Source organism: Toxotes jaculatrix, chromosome 7, assembly GCF_017976425.1.
Source record: "Toxotes jaculatrix isolate fToxJac2 chromosome 7, fToxJac2.pri, whole genome shotgun sequence".
NCBI lineage: Eukaryota > Metazoa > Chordata > Actinopteri > Toxotidae > Toxotes > Toxotes jaculatrix.
In genome coordinates, this window is record NC_054400.1 from 2,486,575 (window position 1) to 2,508,544 (window position 21,970).

At 42.2% G+C, this 21,970-nt stretch overlaps 1 protein-coding gene across 1 annotated transcript in view; it reads left to right on the top strand.

Annotated features, from left to right (window-relative positions):
* Nucleotides 1-19,158, top strand: part of cfap299 (cilia and flagella associated protein 299) — a 61,162-nt gene extending 42,004 nt beyond the window's left edge. Inside the window, exons 6-8 of the mRNA XM_041041932.1 lie at nt 5,832-5,974; nt 15,912-16,041; nt 18,418-19,158. Coding sequence (XP_040897866.1) covers nt 5,832-5,974; nt 15,912-16,041; nt 18,418-18,510 — 366 coding nt within the window. The 3' untranslated portion in view covers nt 18,511-19,158. The remainder of the gene's footprint in view (nt 1-5,831; nt 5,975-15,911; nt 16,042-18,417) is intronic.
* Nucleotides 19,159-21,970: the final 2,812 nt, after the last annotated feature.

A 21,970-nucleotide genomic window follows, 5' to 3' on the forward strand; every position in this document is an offset into this window, starting at 1 on the left:
CTATCCAGCACGGAAACTATTAAAGTTGTCAGTCTTTATTTATTTGCGTAGATATAGACCTGTTTTAAAATGAAACTTGCTTTCGGACTTTTTAGTGGATGGAAAAGCAGCAGCATTTGCCAGGAGAGAGTGTAGGGAGGTCTGGGAAGGGTGGCTGCAGTCTATCAGCAGCCCATGTGCAGGGTTATGATGAGAGGGTATGTTAAAGGGTGCTCAAACAGATTATGGTGACTCACAGCACTGTACAAACAGCTCACAGCCCTGCTCTTGTATCGAAGGCACACTCCCAACACGTTTCACAAAAGAAAAAGTCCATACAACAGGCATGTTTGTGTGTGGTATCTGTGTAGCTCATTACTTAACACGTCTCAGAAAAGATCTAATATAAACTGAATCCAGCTGCAGTTTGGTCAAAGGAATTATTTGGATTATTTTAGCGTGGACCATTTTAACTAACTTTCTATTTGTGCAGAGATGGTTTTTAAGTAGCTGTGTTAAATGTGCTTTTTTTGAAGTGCCTCTTGTTTTTTGTACAAAAAAAGAAAAAAATATGGGCAAAAAATATTTATCATAACCAACTTTTAATAGTCTATATTGGCATTGACCTCAGTATCAGTCGATCTACAGTTGCTAAGCTGTTTTACAGATCAGCCTAAATCTCAGAGCGAGGCTGCGACACAGACGGATGCATGTTTTTATTTATCTGAAGGCAGCATTGTTTACGTCAATGCAGATAAGATATTTTACGTAACTCGCCTAATGACCACAGACAATGTTACAAAAAAAATAAAAATAAAAAATCCAGATAACTGAAAGTGACCAGCAGATAGAGCTGTTCAAACATGATATTAGCCACGTGTCCCGTCTCGCGGGGCGCTTGAAACACACCGTTTTCATTTGGTTTCTCTCAGAAACTAACATGTGTTGCGTATTTGTTGAGTTCCGCTCTTGTTAACGGTGCAACTTCATTTTTATTTTTTTAAGCCAGATTAAAAACGATGTGTTTCATTTATTGTTACACGTCTGCTGGGTTCACTATACTGTTTTATATGTTCTGAAGCTTTTTGATCACGGTCTTGAAGTATCAAGTACGCCCTCTCTGTTGTGACTTCAGTACAGTTAGAAGGAAGTAAAGTCATACAAGAGAGCATAACCATATTTATTTTCCTTTTTCTTTCCCTTTTCCTTGTTCTGTTATGTTTAACCGTCACCTTTTTAAATACTCATCCTTTAACTCCCATCGTAGCAGATAATCTTGTTCTAGTTTGTTTTGAATGAGGTTGAGAAATCTGAAATCTGTAGACAGGTATTACCTCTCACATCATAGCGCCAACTATGATAGTGATTTGTTGTAATTAAAATGAATATATCAAAAGCAGTATAAACGTTCTCTTATTAAAATTACAAGAACACAGAGCAGTTAGTGTTGGCTAATGGAGGTCTGTGACTTTGATGACCTGGTTCGTTGCCTACAAACTCTTCAGAGACGGAGTTCTGGCTCTGGATCACGGACGCAACACACCTCAGCACATATGGTTTGTACCGTTGCATCGATTACACAGGATGGCTGTGTGCAGTCACTTTCAAGCCAAATAAGCAATGACCCCTCCTCATCTTACTCCTGGACCCCTCCCCAAACTCCCTGAAAAACACACACATACACACAGTCCTCAGAGAACAGCCAGAAAGGGGACGTGGGTAAAGCCCGCCAGAAAAAGGGCTCCCACCTACAAACATTCCTGTAGTACAGGCCATGTTTTCCTTACCCCAACAAATTTACACAGTTGTTAGTGATGGCCCGGGATTCCTCCTAAAGCACAGCCCACCAATAATAAACAGTGCAGCAGCTGACACCGCAAGACACCTGCACAGCTCCCTGACACTGCAGGATTGTTCCCAGGGACCAGGGGTGGGGTGGGGGGATGGTGTGGGCAGAGGTGGGCTGGAGAATGGGGCGGGGGGCAGGCAGATCCGTGGTGTCTGTGTATGTGTGTGTGTCAGTCAGTGCTGTAAATGGGTTTATTTGCTGCTTCTCTCTGTTTCATGTCATTGTAATACATATGTCATATTATACACTAATTTATTTATTTATTAAAGAAAAAAAAAAGATAATAAATACTTTGAAAAAACTTGCAGGTACTGTTTTAACCAGTTTTAAAATTGTGGCTAGCAGGTCTGTGTATGGTGATAATGATAAACGTATTGTAAAGATGGGTTTATCTCTAAAACATGCCAAGTTCCTCAGATGTTAAATATTTTCTAATACTTCAAAGCTGGACAGGAACGTAAAGTACACTGTCGCCCATAAAGTTGGAATAAAATATATTTTACCTCTTCTCATGAAATGATTGTGACAATGTGATTTATTCTTCATCGATAAAATGTGTATCTTCTCAAAACTTTATTGATCAATCTCTTCCAGCGTGATTACTGATGTGTGTCAATAGGAATAAAAAGAGGAATGTTTCTGAAAACAAAATTATTCCAACTTTATGGGCAACAGCGTAGTTTGAAAGATTATATATCTGACATTTGACCTTTGATTTTACTTGGTACCTCAGTCGAGGTTCAGTGCCCAGTCTGGGTGGCCACCTCTGGTTAGCTCTGTTCAGGCATTTTACACTCTTTCTGTGCCCCACACACACACACACACACACACACACACACACACACACACACACACACACACACACACAAACAAACACCTACAGTCACACACTCATTCAGACATACACTCCTCATGCCACAGGATGTCAGGTGGTCCAGCCATTGTGTCCTCACCTGTAGGACATTGTCAAAGTACAAAAGAGGGGCACAGTACGTGTCAGCCTGCTGTCAGCTTCTGTTTGACTTGAATTTGTAAATCCCTCTCTTTCAGCCGTGGGCCTTTGAAAGATTAGCCCAAGGTTTGTGGAGTAATTCACATCTGTGTAGGTTTTACTTATTGTCAGGCTGAGGATCCGTCCACGGTTTTCACAGATCTCAATAGTTACGACTGTCAACACTGATCAGGTTTCACTGTTTGTTTCCGAGCACATAAACATGTTCATAGTGGATTTTTTGAGGGTGGGGTACCCATGAGGATCTGAGATGCTTTGTTGTGTTTATTAACTGCATGGATCATGGATTTAAAGGAAACCCCCGGTCTGCTGTTCTTTATGGGTTTATGTAACCTTCATCTTAAGGTCACTGGTGTTTCCATCCAGCTGAAATTTCAACTGTGTACACATTTAAAAAAAAAAAAAGAGTTTCAAAGACGATCAAACTGAATATTGAATATCACAAAGGGACAGAGTCTCTACCTGGGACCTGTGCAGCGCTCAGCTTCTCAGGCACTAACCAGACCGATGTTTGCCATAAAGCGGGGCCTCTCACTCGCTGCCCTGTGAGGTCACAGCACCTGTTCTTGGTAATTGCTGGCAGGTGACGTAAGGCTTCCACTTGTTTTCCATGGTGTAAGGTGGAGCCACCCCCCACCCCCCCCCCCCAGCTCCCTCCAACACTGAGGCTGGAAACTCGTGTTGCTTGTTTGCAGCAAATAACCAAGTCTGACTCAATGGTTCTGCCCCTCCAGATCCCTGAGAGTGAAATGAAATGTGACTTACCTGTCAAAGGCGAGTTAGTAAAACTAAAGTTACGCCTGTTTTTCTACCAGCAGTTTTCAGCGATGTGCTTTTGTATTTTAAACACGTTTAAGATTTAACATTTTCATCACATCATCCACTTCTGCACTGTATCACTGATACAGGGCAAGAAACGCAAGCAGCCCGATAATCAGACAGGCTGTGGACACACAACCCAGATCAGCCAAATGTATTTAGGCAACAAAGGAAAAGTGAACAGTAAAATGATTATAAGTATGCATATATATGGTAGTTTGGATGGTTGATAGTTTACAAACCAGCTTTGGTTCAGCTGTAACCTTCTGTACACGCTGTAGTTTTACACAGCTCTCCCGTGGAATAAGGGATTGTTGCCAACATCAGGGCACTGAGCGCCCTGATGTCGCCATTTTCTCAGATCACAGCCGTTACTGTAATGATTACCTCCTCATCATAACCAACAGAAGTGATGGACAAAAATAAGACTTCAATTCCAGCTGTATCAAGTCAGATCTTTAACTCTCACAGTGTGAAACAGGCTCTGGCTCATTTGATGAACTGACCTTATTGATTTATCCAACCAAGACCAATCAAACTGATACATTAATCACCACTAACCAAATGTTACTGGCCTGTTCTGCTTGGTCCACCTGATAATGTCTTTTCAAGGCTGGCTGCGGGAGGACAGAAGCCAGTAGATAGGGTATCTAGCCCAGGCCTCCAGCCAGCTGTGAACCTGATAGCATCTGTTTTAAACGTTTGAGAGACAGAGAGAAAGGAGCCCTCTTTTCTTCTGAGCTCTGGAGCGCTAGTTATCTCACGCCTTTTTAGTAAAGGGATCCACAGATGGCCCGTGTCCTGACAGTTATACAAATGTGATATCACTAGCTGAGGTATTCTTCTTGGATCCTCTTTCTGTGTTACTGTAGGCCGACAAGTGGAACTCATTCATGCTCAGAGTAAACAAGACAAGTCAGCGTCCTCTTTTCTTAAGGCAACGGCCGAAAACAAAGAAAGAAAGGAGTTTTTTTTTTTATCTTTGTGAAAGCAGACAAAACAACCTCTTCACACCTGAGTGTGTTCTCTGTGTGGAGTTCTTCCCGTCCATTGTCATCTTGTGTTATCTAAACCATCAAATCGACATGAAAAGATCATTTCATGTTCTGCTGTCACCCGAGGGGATTTGCACAACTTACCTTTCATTTGCTTTGTTTGAATCAGGTGACAAAACCATTTGTCATCCCTTTTTTTTTCCCAGGTTGTGTCTGGTTTGAGCCCACTTCAAAGACCTGGTCTCTGATGAGAAATTTATTTGTTTTGTTTGCACCAGAGGATCCAGACTTTTTTTGTTCTTACCCATTGTGTTCTAATCAGAAACCAGTCTGGACGATAAGGAAGCCCAAGTGTCGCCCTCACATCCACAGACATGATCTTAGGTTGTTTTCATTTCTTTAAGCTAAATAACAAAATTTTCTTTGAACAATTGAGCGACTGCTCCTCCAATAACATTAATAATGATTAACATTCAGTGTTCAGCCCTCTGCTCTTTCTTGGCATCAAGTTAATTCGTGGCACATCCTTCTGGTCTCAGTGGCTGTGATCTCTGTTGGATCAGGTCTTGTGTCTTTGTACCGTATTTTTATTATTGTTAACATGACAATTAATTTATACCTCTCTGGTTCGGGTAGGTTTTCCACGGGTTCAGTTCAGGTCCAGTTCAGAGACCTGTCATCTGTCATTTTTTTTTTTTTTTTTTGTCTCTACTTGACTCTTGTCCCCCTTATTTTTTTTTCAACCAGAAAGTCCCTTAGCTGTTCACACAACACACAGTATCACATTATAACTCAGGACTCCACATTTCATGTCATTTCAAGCTACATTCTCACCCCAGCTGTAGGTGTGTTGGAACGGAACTGAGACTTACTGTAAGTCGAAGGATTCAGCTCGAGTCCCACGCACTTATCTGAGCAGGATATTCTGTAGACGGCCCACCTCGGTGAGCTCGGGCCATCGAACGTACGACATCAGTTGGAGTCGTTTCTGATTTGAACCTGATTCAAAGCATAACATGAGCCTTTGTATTTCAAAGTGGGAGGATTTGTAACAGATCCCCTCTATCTGTCCACTTTTAACAAGTGACATTGGCCTTTCCTGGCTTTTACTCCGGAGAGGTTTGATGGCTATGATTATTTACACAGAGGGTTTCCTTCTTTTTCTCTCTTTTTACAGTCGGTCATTTTCATAAGGGATCATAATACTCTTGGACAGGAAGTATCTGGCTATATAGACTACGCCCACAGACTCAAGACCCAAGATTTTGAACCATATTTCAGCGGAAAGAAGAGGCTCATGCCAGGACGCTCGGATTTATGGTAAGTCTCCTTCCATTGTAACATGTCCATGTTGGTTGGGGAGGCCTTGACTCGAGTGGGATTTGACAAGATTTGAAGGGTAAGGAAATCTTATTATCCAGGATTAAAGATTCAGGTTGACGTGAGAGACCAATATAGGCTTGGAAAGAGCTGCGCAAAGGGCCAGTATAGTTAGTATGTACAGCCCCAGCAGTTGTGGCTTCAGCATGGATGTGGAATAAATATACACTGCTAAAGTAAAACTGAGAAGAGCTGCCAAAGCGCTGAACCTGTCTGGACAAGACAGACATGATTAGAGTCAGGATTAAAGCCGGCTTAAACCATGAGAGTTTGATCTTCTTTTAACGTGTAGGGAATTTGTCATCAGAGATAAACGTAGTAGATTTTAGTACATTGATAGATAAGTAGATCACACACTTATTTACTTTTAGAGGCTTTGAAAATGTATTTATTTAATACTTTTTTGTAATTGGTTGTTTCTATACATCAGATACATACATACATACAGAATTGTTCATAGTAAGATACGTTAGTGGGATATTTGAAGGTTGAGAGGGTTTTAGAGAGTTGAAAACCTAACAGTCACTGGACCGCCATGATACATATGTTTTACGTAAAGCCGCACTGTGTAGAAAAAGAAAATTGGGATTTTGAAAATATCAAAAAGACAATTGATATGTGTCATCAGAATAATCAGATGCCCATAAAACCCATGAAAACTCTACACATTCTTCCTTTCAAATTTTGAAAAGTTCTTGAAAAAGTTCTGTGAAAAGTTTTTTAAATCTGGCATATTTAATAAAAGCATCACGTTCTCTATGTTGAACAACCAGTTGTATCAGTGCCAGTCGCACAGTTCCATCACAAGCCACAAATGAACTGCTGACCTTACAGGTGTAAGCTAAAATCCAGTTTGTGTCCCTCAGTGGGGCAGGTAACATCTTTATAATTCGTTGTCTATCAGGAGAGCTGTCAGCAAATTATGGAGCCAAAACCATCCCCACATTCCACACACCCGTGCATAGTAACATATGACCAACATTTCAGATACGTGCGAGAAATCCCATGAGGACAAACACAACTGGACAGGGGTGAGAATGGGTATGTGTGTTACATGGTTTTGTTCAGGGTTCAGCCAAATGGCATGAAGCCTGTGTAACCTCAGTGACACTGGGCAGAACATGGTCTCCAGTGTCCTGATGTGGACGGATAAGTTCTTTCCTACCAGGTGTAACTTGAGCTTTTACAGTAGTTACCAACTTAATGCGTGAAATCTGACAACAGGGCACCTGAAGGCGAACCTCTCAATAGTAGAGTCACCCAGTTTGATCATGTTATCTAAGTATTTGAAAGTGAATACAGAGATATAAGACAGAGAGTATACCTGAAATGACAACTGGTTGTCAGTTCAGCTGCACTAAGCACAGACAGGTCAAAGCTCTGTTGAAGCTCACTCTGAAAAACCAGTGGAGAGTTTGCCCAATGATTTCAAACTTTCAGCTTTGTTTTCGCTTCCAGATAAACGGTTTGAACTCGTAACGTGGCACAGACTGGAAAAGTAAGACTTCATGTTTGTTCATCCCAAAAGAGCTAATGCACAGTGTAACAGACGTTAGCTATTGCTTGCTAGCAGTTTATGTGCCAACCACTGTGTGTGTGGACCATGTCTGTGTCTGTGTGTCTGTGTGTGTGTGTTCAACTCTCAGATAAGCCAGACATTTCCTTTTCTTTTTTGGTGCATTCATTAAAAGGAGTCATAAAGTCCGATGATAAGTGCAAATCGTTTTACTAAAGCTGAAACATTTTCAACTTGCACAAAAGCGTGTTCACTTTAACTCAGGCCGCCTCAGGCACATTCCTGACTGTTTGCATCCACTCACAGCTTTGCTTTGACATTATGTGCAATTTCAGATAACGTATCACAGAGTTCTTTAGTATTTTACTCACAATATTATGCATGTTAATCCTTTAATACCTCAAAGAGATTTCCAGTTTCATAGGCGCAGTGTGTGTGTGTGTAAATACTCAAAGTGTGATATATGTGGTTTACAGGAAACCGTTTTTGCTGCCGCAGTTAAAAGACAACAAGAATGACAGTCTGTGTTTTATTTTTGGAAGTGGTTTTCCCTTTCTTTGAAACCAAAGTGTCAGACATGCGAGGCTTTGTTGTTTTATTTATCCATTTCTCACCATGTGTTCTGACACACAACCCGACTCATGGCCTTGAACTCGACCTCCTCTCTGGCGAGTGGAAGCCCTAACAAGCTGTAGGTGTGAGTCATTGGGCGAGCATGCCTGGAGGTACAGCCTACTCCCTAATGATGCTTTTATGAGGCTTCCCCCCTCGGCAGGTCCCTCTGCTCTCCCTCCATCTGACATCTGACTTCACTCTCCGTCCCCCTTTTTTTTTTCACCCACTAAAACTGTGCTTCATCAGATTTACACATCTCTCTGTCTTTATTTTCAACTTTTCTAACCTCGTCCTCCATGCTCTGCTACCTCTCCCCTTTTCTCCCCCCCATGTCATCCTCCACCCCTCCCTCCCCCCATTTTTTTCATCTCTGTCGGGAACAATAACACCCAGTGTGGTTGCCGCTAAGAGGGAGCAGATGCTGGAGCTGCTGCCCACTCAGTGCACTAAACCTCCCACCGCAGGACTCTGAATCCTGTCCCTCCTCCTCCTCCTCAGCCACAAAGAACACAGAGCAGCGACACCAGCGCCAGCTCTGGCCTCTACCTCCCACCTCCAGCAAGGAAGGGTGGATAGGTTCACATACACAGTCTGCAAAGTCTCAAGGAAAAAAAAGAGCAGTAGCAGAGTATCTCCCTGGAGCAAAGCATGTGAATTTAGAAAACAAGAAAGCGTACAGTCTCTGTGCTCCTGCAGAACGGTGTGGAAAACTAATTTTTACTCTTTTACGTCTTTGTGTAATTGGTGTGAAAGCATTTTACAAAATAATGAGACAACACACGCAAACTGGATGCTAAAGAGTAAACAGACCAAGATTTTCTCCTCTGAGTTTACCTTTCACTTCTTTACTTTTCATTGCAGCATGACCAAGATTATGTGCAGACGATTTCCAACTTTTTAAACACCTTTGAAATCTTTTCTTCATTATTTCCTTCCTTAGGCTTCAAGTCCAATTTAAAATATGTGTAATTAATGGAAGCAAAACCACATCAAAGTGCACTTTGTATAGTAACTGCAGGTTTCTGTCTCATTAATTTTGACTTTTGTCATTTTGGACTTTTGTGTTTCGTCATCCTCTCTATAAGAAAACTCAAGGAAACTGGCTCTGTTAGTCAGTCATTGTCATGCACACTAACACATTTGTTTTCGGTAACATTCTCAGTCACCTCCAGGATCTTTGCATGTGCACTGACTCCATAGGCGCAGCACAGAGCAAAAATCAGTCGAACGCTGAGCTTGATTTATTTTAGCAGGCACACTGGGTGGGTGGGTCGTATAAACATCATTTGTAAAAGCATATGTTGTAAGCCTCTGACCTCCTGGGAAACCTGGTTAAAGTCAAAAAGAAAATCATGCATCAGTGCCATCAAAAAGTTTTCACCTAAGAAGCAGTAAATAACACAACACCGCCCAAGAACAGAAGCAATATTGGTAATAAAGTTCATAGAAATGCAGTTTTCTTGACAAACGTTTATACATTCCATTATGAAGTGATGAAAAATGATAAAGTTACTATTAAACTGCCCTTGAGAGTCAATAACTTGCAGATACACATTTGAACTTCAGGGCAAACTCTGAATGAACCTTCAAAATCCGACACTGATACTGCACACGTAGGGAAAAAAACCTCTTCAAAATATACATCATGTGCTTAAAGGCTAAATCATTACATTTTTGACTCCATTACTTTTTACTGTGAGCTTCCGATGTAGACACACACACGTAAATACACACACACTAAAGTCCTGACCCTCATCTAATTATCCCACAGATCTGCAGCTCCGTGTACCCAGCTTCCTGCCACTCCAGATGTGCCTACAGCATCTCTGATGTCTATTTAATGTTCCCCAGCAAAGTGACCATCTGTTTATGCACTCTGGCTCTCCCCTCCTTCCTCTCAGTATCTCTCCCTCTCTTCAGTCCCTGTGTTTAGTAAAGACTTTTAAGAGGCCAGGCAACATCTCACGTAAACGGTAGTCCTAATTGATTCTTTCCCTCTTTAAATTCTTGCGGTGTGTTTTGCATAAATAGCTGTAAGCAGCTTACTGTATCTTAACTGTACAGTTAGATACAAGTCTCACTCTGACAAAAAAAAAAAAAACTTCAGTGTTAGGTTTTCTGATTTTTATCTGAAGTAAGCTTTACTATTCCTTTATCATTCAATGAATCTTTCTAATTCAAACAGCTTTTTGAAAAGCAGGATCATGTAAGGTTTTCCTGCACTCGCGCTCTTCCCTGTGTACATTTGGCAACACACTGAAACTCTGAACTCGAAGGATCTGCTCGGCTGAAACACAGCGCATGCCTCCTCCAAAGCCAAAACCATATTGCTTCCACGCTTGGCCTCTGCAATGCACCTGTGTGTCTGGCTTCATTTTCTGCTGTGAAAATATTTGCACTGCTGTCCTATTTTATTAACTTTTAATACAAAAGAGAAACTGTTCCAGCTCCAAAGGTGATTTGGCGGCTCTGCCTCCAGCATTGTGTCCGAGCTTTAATGGGGGTTGGTGGGATATTCTATTGCAGAGGAGTTTGCCAGCTTGATAAATATTTGCTGGTAAGCCGGAACATTCCATGTCATATGTGTTGATCTTCACACATGGTGTGCACATACTTTATTAGCTGGATCCTCGGGGTTAAATCCACTCGGACTGTTTGTTCTTAGTGCTGATACTGTTTGGACTGTGTTTGATAGATTAACTCGGTGTTCCACCAGCCGTACCTCTGAGACCTCCTGCCAAGTCCGATAGGCCACTCTGTCCATGTTGGCCATGCAACTAAGATCCAGCATCTGAAACGGTGACGGGAGGGCCCGCGTATAAACTCTTATCTGTGACCATAAATCGTCAACGTGTTATCATACTGGACTGATGAGTTGTCATTAGTGAGCATTCTTTGAATATGAGTGAAGACATTGGGCTGATCGCCTGTAGATTCTGGGACTCTTTTCACAAACAGAGGCTGACCTCTGACCTCTCTCAGCTACGGTGCTGTTAGCCTCCTCAGCTCCAGTCAAAGGGAATACGGGATAACACCCAGTTGTGTCACTGCATTATGCAATCACTCCGGTGTGTGTGTGTGTGTGTGTGTGTGTGTGTGTGCGTGCGTGAGTGCGTGCACGTGTAGCTGTGTCCATGGGAGGACATAAAGGAAAATTAAAACGACATGAAATATGCTAAATGCTCTCACAGTGATGTGAGTATATGTTGTCATGTGTTCAAAATCTGCTGTTCTTAAAATCCAAAAAATGCATCCAAAAATTGTAGAGCTCCAATTAACCGATATTTTGATTATTGATTAATCTGTCAGTTATTTGCGTTCTGACCAACAGTCTAAAACTCAAAGTTATTCCATTTAAGATGATTAAAGATAAGGAATGTTTTTCAATTTTGGTTTCCCAGATAAAACCAAAAATGATGGCGAAATAAATGAAAGGTGTGTGTAGGTGGGTGGTTGGATGTGTGTTTGTTAATGGGGTTGTCAACTGGACATGACCCATCTGTGATTTGTCCTTGAATCGGGCCCGTGACACCCCCACGAGGCTTAACAGTAAATTCAACCCGCTACACTCTGCCTCTCAACACTGAAGAGGCCTTTTGTGATTTACACTGGAAACATTAACTTCAGAAACAGTTGTATTCTTCGCTAAAAAAAAAAAAAAAAAAAAAACGCTGAACGAATACACATGCAAGACATTTGCTCTTTTATGATATATATCATCCAGCGCAGAGAGTCCAGCTCCTCTGAGCCCTATAATGAGACTGTTGACATTACCCTGGAAAATGACCGCCTGGAGATAACAATAGAGCTAAGCACGGTAACTGTGGAAAGTGAAAGGACACAGTGCACGTGTCAAATAGCTATGGTAAATGCATAGGGAACCAGGAACCGGTGCTGCGAGCACCGTCATTGTTTCCACCAAATCCAGGTTCTCACACTTTTACTGGTCCATGTGTCTGGGTGTGGTGCCATCCAGCTGCAGGAGCTTTCTTTGTGACCAAATGTGCACCGGCCGTGCAGTTAGTTGCCCCGGTGACAGTTCATATGGGAAAGTGAGGGAGGTGGATCCAATAAACACATCCAAGTAACGTATGAACAAAATTCTCGGCACTGCTTCAAAAAAAAATTATTTTTTTTTTTCCATCATTCTTTTTCATGTTCGGTGTTAAAATATCTCACATCTGTCCCATTTCTCTAGCAAAAGTAGGCGGTTCACCATGGAATAAAAGTGGTTGACCAAAAAAATGTTAATTGTTGTATGGCATTTCGGTATAAATAGTCACTGAAATGCTGTCAGATCTAATTTACAAAGAGAGGAAGTATGCATATGTCTGAAAGCAAGTCTCAGACAATATAATTTTCCTCTGAGTTTTAAGGGAAAAACCTCAATTTGTATTTCATAATTGGGGCATTGCAGCAGTCTATTCTCAACCTGCTCTACTCAGCTCTGTTGGCAGCTAAAATGCCAGACCTCTCATCCTATCATACCTTATAATTTTATGCACCAGTGTATTTCCCCACACAGTTTGTACAGTTCAGAGGCGTTCAGTGTTCCCTGCAGAGGAAGATTAGTCCAGAAGCCGGCAGGAGGTGGTTGACTGATATCTGAGACATCAGGTCGTATCCAGTATCACATGTTCTGAAACTCATTGTTTTTTGTACAAGTATAAAAATATACCAGTGCCTACTATCAAGAGGACAATATGGATACACACATGATCATACTGTGATACTGTGATGTCCTAGATTTTACTACAGAATTGATTTTAAGATTGTTGTAATTGTTTATAAGCACATTTACACACCTGAGCGGCTCCATGCACTGGTGTGGTGCGGTGCGGTGTTGTGTGTTGTGCATTTTGACTATGGAATTGTATTTTCAGTGCGAGTCTCCCGAGGCTGACACGGAGATAGATCCTTTCCCCTTATTCTGAATAACTGTCTTTGAGAATATGACAAGCAACAAATCCAGGGAAACCATGCAGCCTGCAGTGAAGTCAGCCACTCTCGTTATTGGCTGGAATTCCTGGCCCTTTTCATAGCTATTTGAAAACAGACCATTCCTCAAAAAATATGTATTTACATTTCCCAAAACTGCATAGTCAGGGTCTGTGGCTTTTGGAAAGGCCACATGGGTAAGTTTTTATATATTGCCTGAACTATACGTTTGCTTGTAATTCGTAGGAAGCATGCTTAATATGTTGCAGTCAGAAAATATTTTCAGGGCCCAAATGCAAATCGGTATTTGCAAACAGGTTTTATGTGCCACTGGAGATTACCTCTGAAACAAATCCTGCTGAAAACATCCTGACACCAGCCAAAATGTTTCAGAGCCTGCAGAGGTCTCACCATGCACGTGTGCATTTTGACATGTATTTTACACAGTGTTGGTCATATCATATCAGCTGTTCATCATGTGTTGGCTCCAGTGAAGCTGGCGCCGCCCCTTTATGTCACGGTCCCATATTTACAGTTTGTTGCTGCAGCTTCAGCTCATTCAAGCCCCCCGGCACAGTTCACCTCTTCCCAACACTGGGCTGAGCACTGAGAAACACTGAGCTTCCTCCAGATACTCAAGGTCCAGCTTTGTGCTTGGACCACAGACTGCTGCTGGGAAATATCTGAGGCCTGTTAAAACAGCCTTCAGTGCCTCAGCGTGTGACATGTGGAGTTGTGTTACCAGTGACATGAACAGCTAATAATCACAACCACTGAAAATGGACACTGCTGCCCAGGCAGCACAGCTCTGTACGATACAAGAGTTATTTATTGCTTATCACCGCAGTGGTGTTATTGATCATTTCTTTACTTTTTTCAGTTTGCATATGAAAAAAACAAGGTGTCATTGTTCTTCATATAATTCTAATGTTTCAGAACAATAAATTAACAATATAAAGTTGTGGGATGCAAAGCAGAAGTGGTTTGATACATAAAGATGTTTCAAATTAATCTGATGAATTAAAAACAGACGTGGCGCTAAAACTGAATCTGGCCTCATTTAATATTGATTTAGCATTTTTTAACAAAGTTGAACCAATTTTGAAACGTGTGTCTTTGGTTTTCTCATTTCCATGCCTGGCTCCTCTCAGCTCAAAGGTTGTGCCGAATCCAACCTTAACATGGGAACAATGCACTATTCAATTCCCAACCAGCCTCATTGTAATTCACATCAACACAAAGAGGAGATCTGCCAAATTTATGGCTCTGGAATGTCAAATTGATATGGATCTTTTTTTTTTTTCATCAACTAACAGCTTTCCTTCAGGAGTCTGTAACTGATCAGTGACCTGACAAAGATAAACAAAACATAATCGCACTATCAGAGTAAAATGTTCATAAATCACATCCTTGAATCGATGCGCTCTTTAAACGTATAAACGTAGTTTGAGTTTGAGTAGTTTGAGCATTTTTGCCCCTTTGACTCTGTCACAAACTTGGACATTATTGCTCTGCTGTATCAAAAATAACAGAAAAGCTAAAAGCAGAGCGGGATCCAATCGGATGCTGTAAATTAATCGGCCATTTATTTTGGAATTCAACCCTTTCTTTGGTTTCAATTACTTATTACCCACAGCTTTACTTTAATGCCTGGCTTGGCGAACTCCAGCACAGCGCCCTCAAGATCAAATTGGAAACAGACTTGTACCTTCTCCCTCTCTTACAAAACGTTACTCTGCAGGTTGCTTTCCTTCCTTTTCTGCTAAGCAAAGGCCTTTTTTTTATAACCTGCTGTTGAATATTGATATGATAACGATGTTCTGTAATCCGTTTTCTTTCCTCCGTGAAACATGCTAAGTCATGACCTCAGTGTGGTGCTCGTGTGTTGTTTTAAAGCCTCCTGCTGTGTGAGATTGTAAGACACGGAATGGCACATGGTCAGGTAACACACAGCCCTTTCACTGAGCTCTGTCATACTGCGTGAAAACATTTGGAACTGAACTGAAACGCACTGCAAACCAAGTGTCATCGAGTCCCATTGGGAATCCAAAGAAAACATGCTTATCTTGTGAAGCTCAGCCATTTGACTTGCATTTGTGCGTATGACTGGAAAATGGAGCCACACCTGTCTTTTCAGCCTGTGTTATGTTGCAGTGATGCGACTCACTAATCGCAGTCCAACCTAAAACAAAACTCTCCTTGCTTTTTTATGAATTTCGAGGGGAATTCAGTGACTGTTGAGCGTTTTGACTTGCCGCCATCCACGGCCCTGTTCAGAGAGAGGAACCTAAAGAGCTCTGAACACGTTCAGTGCATCACAACATAGGACAAGAGGATCACAGTGCTGGTTCGCATAGTATCTCATCTGAAGTTGAGCTACTTTCAACTGTTTTTATTTGACAACAAAAAGAATCTAACCACACCACAGCGCTCCCCCACCCTGCCTGAATTCTATGGGTTGCATCCTTTTATTGAAATACATGGGTTTCAAATGTGTCTCTCTTAAGCAACGTCTGTGTGGGCCCCAAAAATAAATAAATAAATAAATAAAACCAACCAAAAATAAACCAAATGGCTGAGCAACACAGCCAGTGCAACACAAAACTACTCGCTGCCTTACAGTAGTTTTAAACATCACAGCTAAATGTAATGTTAGCAAATAATTAAAGAGTTTCATCGCTGAAGGAAGGTTCAGACAGTGGTGTCACTGCAGCTGTAAACCCTCACTGTTTGAATGCACCTTAAAACTTAAAAAAAAAATGGCTTCACCTCAAACATCTAATAATTACTGTTACCTTTTTTCTACAGCTACTACAACTGGAAGACACAGGTGTCCACGTCCGGCTCAAGCCCCAACTTTGAGGTGATTTATGACGACCCTAACGGCCTTCTCTTTAAGAATAAGAGGGACAAAAAGATCCTGAACGTGGACCCCTTGGTAGGTTTTTTTCTTTTTTGTTGTTGTTGTTGTCCTGCTTTGTTTTTAAGCCCCAGGGAGACAAATGGTCCTGATAATTAGATCAGTTCACCTGTTCCGCAGCAGTAAAACTGTCCCAGGAAAGCAGAAAAGCCACAGGGTAAAAAGCTCTTTTCAGATCCTTTTTCTGCACCAAAAAAAAACAACTAATTTTGTTGTCCTCATGGCTCAGGTGACTAACATGCTATGTACCCACAACATCCTGTTTGTTTAATGTGGCCTGGGACCTTTTGTTGCATGCCATGCCCTTACCTCCTCCCACTGTCTCTGGATTTAACCATCAAATATAAAAATGGTGACACTTTTAAAATAGTTATTTTTATCCTCTAAGCCAACTTTGCTAATTGCCTAGTTTTAGTTATTCTTAATAAACCCCAGATATCAGACAGTAATTTTCAGAGGCAGCCTACACTGTAAGAGAAGGACTTGCAGAGAGAGGGAGAAAGAAATCAGTGGGAGGGAAAAGATATTTGCTTTCCACCTGCACAAAGAATTGAGAATCAAGGGGTCGAGACAGGTGCTTCCTCCACACTCACGGTCCGACAGGGGCCCTGGAAGAATAACGACTGACAGACGGAGGTTTTTTTTCTCTCCAGTTTCCCTCTTTGCTGGGGGGTAGGGAAGTAGTTGGTGGGGCTGAACTATTTTGAAATTGCCGACAGAGCTGTGGGGACTGCATTTTTGAGGCCAATCGCCAAAATGGCAGCACAGTGTTCTAGCTGCGGTCGAGCACCGCCCCGACCAGGCTGTCTATTAAAAACACAAGAGAAGGCATAGGAAGCCAGACACAGCAAACCACCCCTCTGCCCAGAACCCAGCTCAGCTCAGCCCACACTGGCTCGGCATGGAGCAGCACAGAACCATCCGGCTTTTAACCCACCATGAGCTCACTAGCTGCTCATGTGGCCACAGATCCGCAGGGGAACCTTCCAAAATCACGGCTCACATCAACTCATTTTGGGTGGTTTGTTTGTTTTTCTGCCTTTGTCATACCATGACCACTTTTTCTGTCCCGGCCAAAAAGCGGGTTGGGGGGTGGAGGGGTTGCCATATTTCAGTTATGACAATGGTTTGATTCAATCTAAGCAAAAGTTTAACAAAAAAAAAAAAAAAAATCTCTGGAAACTGGCGACGTTTGAAGAACAGAGCGAGCTGCTTAGATGGCGCGAGTGTTAATGGCACATTCTGGTTTGTGTAAAAATAGATGCTTATCATTTAGTTCACCCAGCGATTCCCATTCGCTCTTAATGTGTCTATGAAGTCATTTTTTATTGGTCTATTTTTATTGATGCTTTTTTGAACTTGCAAAGGAAGACCGCCTCACTTATTAGGACACCCACAAGTGTGTTTGAGGTAAAAGTGTAAATTGAGTGTAATGGTTGGCTATGCATCCACTCCCACTAGAGGCTTTTGACACACTTAGCCTTAAATAAATGCTCCCAGCTGGTAGTGGCTTCACATCTTAGCGGTGGGGCCGCGTCAGCTTGGACATTCAAAGTGAAACAAAACATCTTGGAAGATGAACAATTACAGTCACTGTCAAATTATACTGCATTTGCCCTTCCCTTTAATATACCTGTTACTATAAAGAGATGTATTCTGGAAATCTGTGGTTTTTGTTCAATTGCTAACACACTCTGCCTCTATCTATGGCAGCTTTTCCATTTTAAACCTGTATTAAGAGCTTTTTTTTTTTAATATTAACACTGAATCTAAATAGCCCGTGTACTAGAAAAGGTGTCATAGATCCAACATGCTCTGTGCGCTACCTTTCCAGAACTAAACGGCAGATAGAAAACGTTAGCATCTAGCTTGTTGTTGAATATCCAGAAGCTAATAGATGAATTTGTAATCATGCTTCTGAGACGACAGGCGCGAGTTGATGTGCACACCTCCAGAATCTCAACAATGAATCGTGCAGAGCTGTGCATCAGGCGGGATAATTCAACGGCTGTTAGGAGCCAAGGTCAAAACAGAGTACAGAAGAACAGAAATGTTTTTCTTCTCGTTTACATACGAGCATAAAGGAGTGTGATGTGCAAATGTAAAGTCAGTGGAAAGGCACAAGTGGTGCTGTGGCCTGAAAATGTTGGATTGAGCAAAACTTTTCCCATTTAGAGGAAAAAGCAAGGAAACTAGAACAAATTCACTTTTAAGTTTGAGATCAGTCCAAGTTCAAAGTGTCATGCAGGTGCACATGCAGGCACACTGGTGAATAAAACGCAGAAAAAGTGGAAATTCACTTTGCCTTTTTTTTCTGAATGCACCATTATAGACTATAGCTAACACTGTGCAAACAAACCCTCGTAACTGCTCTGCCTCTGTGCTGGGTTCCAGTCTGGACCTGGTGAGGACTCCAACAGGACATTCCTACAGTCGGACCTCTACATCCATGTCGTCATCTACGACCACAACATCAGGACAGTCTAAGCTTCAGAGGCTGCTGCCGGCACGTTCATACATATGGCTCATATTGGAGAGCACTGGAAGCCTCTAATTTGACTGAGTTGCTGCAGTTGCACCATCATTTACAAACTGTTCCCCTCATATCATGCATGCCATCTGGGTGGAGGTGCTGCAGTTAAAAAATGGCTTTAAACTGAGGATTCCCAGAGGAAGAAGTGGGTGGACCAGTGCGACAACTTGGATGTTTCCTTGCAAATAACCTGAGATTTTATATGTTGCATCAGATTTTGTGACACTATAGTCTTGTTACTACAAAAAAAATCGAATCTCTTATTTTAGAGTTGGCCCCGTATCCTTTTTTATTCCACGCTATCAGTGAAGACCAAGGCCCAGGTTGGCTCAGTTTGTTTGGCATGCTCAGTCAGGGGCAGAAACCTGCTCAGGGACCCCGGGCTCGTTCCACGGTTTGGCCTGGCATGTTTTGGGCTGTTTGTCTAAACAAATTAAAGGCGTAAGAGCTTTGAAAGATGATGGGGGTTGCTTTTATGTCCTCCCCCAGGCTGCGGTAGCTCCAGTTGGACTGGAAGAAATGGGTAATGGGCTTAAAGCATTCCGCATGTTCCCAGATGCAAGGCACACTTTACAGGACATCAAAGTGCTCTATCATTTACATATTAGTCCTTCACTAAGACATTTTTTAATGGTGGACAACTCTATGGCTCTACTTTTTCAGAAATTATTTAGGAAGTATAGAGGACTTTTAACAGCTGATTCCCTTTTAATTTCTGGCTTTTAATTCTTTGCTTTTGTTATTGAAGCACATGGCAGGAATCTGTTCCACCACGAGGATCATTATCTATGTCTATAAGCTAACAAATGACAGGACCTTAGTTATTTGTTCATAAAATTAATTTTCTGTAGACCTGTTAGTCACAAAGAAACATCCAGCACACACAGCTGCTCGGTGGAGGCATTTTTGCAAACTTCCAGAAGTTAGTGCAGGTTCATTTGTTCTCATTTCCTCTGCATCCATTCTGCTGAAATGTATTTCTGAAGGTTACAAGCTTTAAACAAATTAGTTCATTCTTATAAAAGCCTCTAATGTCTCTCAGCCACTCTGATACCTGAGCAGCCTTCCACCGGCTGCATCTGTTTGTGTGTTTGGGCTGAATTGGACCCTGTTGGCCTCATTGGAACAATATGTGTCGTAACACGGGGATATGGGTTCTGGTTCTGTAAAAGCAGGGGTTTGAGGAATAGGGGTCTGGTTTCGGGTTTTCTTAGTTAGAGGGTTTCTTTTTTTGCTGCTGTCTTTTTGGTTTCTTTTTTGTTTTTTTTCTGGTTCTGTTCATGGGCTGATGATCAAAGTTTGAGAAAGTCTTAAGGAGTTAAAAAAAAAAAAAAACCTGATTGACTGGTTGAAAAGGATGTGTCTTTCAAATGTGTCTTTGTTGTTCTGTGTCTTCAAATATATTTTTAAATGTTGAATTTGAGCTCTTCATGTTAAAATGGCTGTGAGAAAACTGGTTTGTCTTCACTATTGTCTCAACAAAACGAATTGGACTAACAAGGATTAGAGGGACATCCAGATTTGACAGAAGGACTGTGTTGGGAATGTCATTTCTTCCTTGACCTCTCTGTAAAAGCCCAGATTTAACCTCAAGGCGAGGACTGTCACAGTCAATGAACCGTCCACCTGACTGTCTCACTCTCTGCCCTGCTTTGTTTTCATTGTGTGTTGGAAGTGAGGACTCAAACTTGCCGGGTGGCAAATGAACATTTCACCCTCGTCTACAGCTGTTTAGGTTTACAGGCCCGCGGCTCATTCACGATGGAGCAGCCGGCTCTGCTGTGCTTCCCTGGAAGCGGCATCAGTCGTTCCAAACACCTACCGATCAAAACAGCAGATGTGCAGTGAAAAACACGGCAATGTAAAATACCCGTGGATTGAGAGACAAGCAAGTGTATCAGTCGTGAAAAGCACAGGCCACTTTTTATGTGCCTTACCTCTGTGGAAAACCAAACCTCAAAAAAACAGCTAAGTGGAACTCACCCAGACAGATCATGTGTCTGTAAACGGTAATGATTTCACAATAAAGTCTAATTTAAGTGGTTATATCCCTCTTCATTTCTTTTACTGCGCTTTTAAGCTGTTGGGGTTTTAACTGAAGCGTGGTTTTATTAGTTTGAGGCCTGAGTTGCCCCTAATATACACAACATGAGGTAAAGAGGTGGATTCAGACTAAACTGGGCCCCACATTGTCGAGGCACTATTTAGCCAGTTTCGCCTGTTTTGTGTCTCTTCATGTAGTTCTACCTCTTTTCTTTTTTTCTTTTTTTTTTGATGCATCTTGTCTGGGAATGTTCATTAGGCGGAGTTGAGTGACACTTCTGTGCATGGTTGCATTCATAATCACAGTTCATCGTACTGGAAGGTTTTTGTTAAGTCTTTAAACATATACCATCAGCCTACATTCAGGAAATATGATTCATGGTGACTGATGAGCTCTTTCAGTGCAGTTAAGGATGTAGTTCCTCCACAGGATGAACCAGACCTCCAGGCGTGTTCCCTTCAAACTGCTGAACAGGCCTTACATTAAGTTTAAGTTCACCCACTTCATCAGTTCTGTTGACTTTTGTGTTATTGATGAGTATCAGTAGCATTTTGCACGTGTGAACCTGTCCGTGCTGTTATGTGTTGTACCCATTGATTGATTATTCTGAGTCGCCTGCAGCTGACGTCTCTCCGCTGCTTCTGTGCTGTTGTTTATATTGATGCTGTCCTGCTCCTCTCCTCCCAGTTGAAGGGGTTAAATCCGTCCGGGGTGTTGACTGCTATGAAGGACATGGCATGCTAATATTATTGCCATCAGATGTCCAAGGGCGGGGAAATGCCCTAATCATTTCCTCCCGAGTGCCCCTGAAAGAGAAGCCCAGTGGCGGGGGTGGAAGTCGGCCGGGTGGGGTGTTTAAACCCCGCCTGGATGGGCTGTTTTTGGGGGGAGGGCGCGGGGAGGGGGGCAGTACAGCATCCGGATCGGACCGTGATGGTACAGGATGTGTGTGCTTAACTCCATTGAACAAAACTAAATAGGGGAGAGAGCCTTTAATGCCGACAATAAGCCAGTGCATTCAGCAGCGCTGCCCAGACGCACAGCTCTGCGGAGCAGAAATTACGCACGGAGGGGCTGCTCTGCGGCGGCAGTTTACGTGTTGAAATCAGTTCAATAAATCGATGGAAAGTCCTTTAAAAATGTTTTGTAAAAATCTGTCTCGAATCAACTGACAAAACAGCCTCCCCCAGCTCCTGATAACGCGAGATAATTTGTCCCCAGGCTGAATGTGCGTAAAAGTATCTTGAACAGGAAACTCTCTCTCTCTCTCTCTCTCTCTCTCTCTCTCTCTCTCTCACTCACTCACTCACTCACTCACTCACTGAGTGTGTGTATGTGTGTGTGTGTGTGTGTGTGAGAGAGAGAGAGAG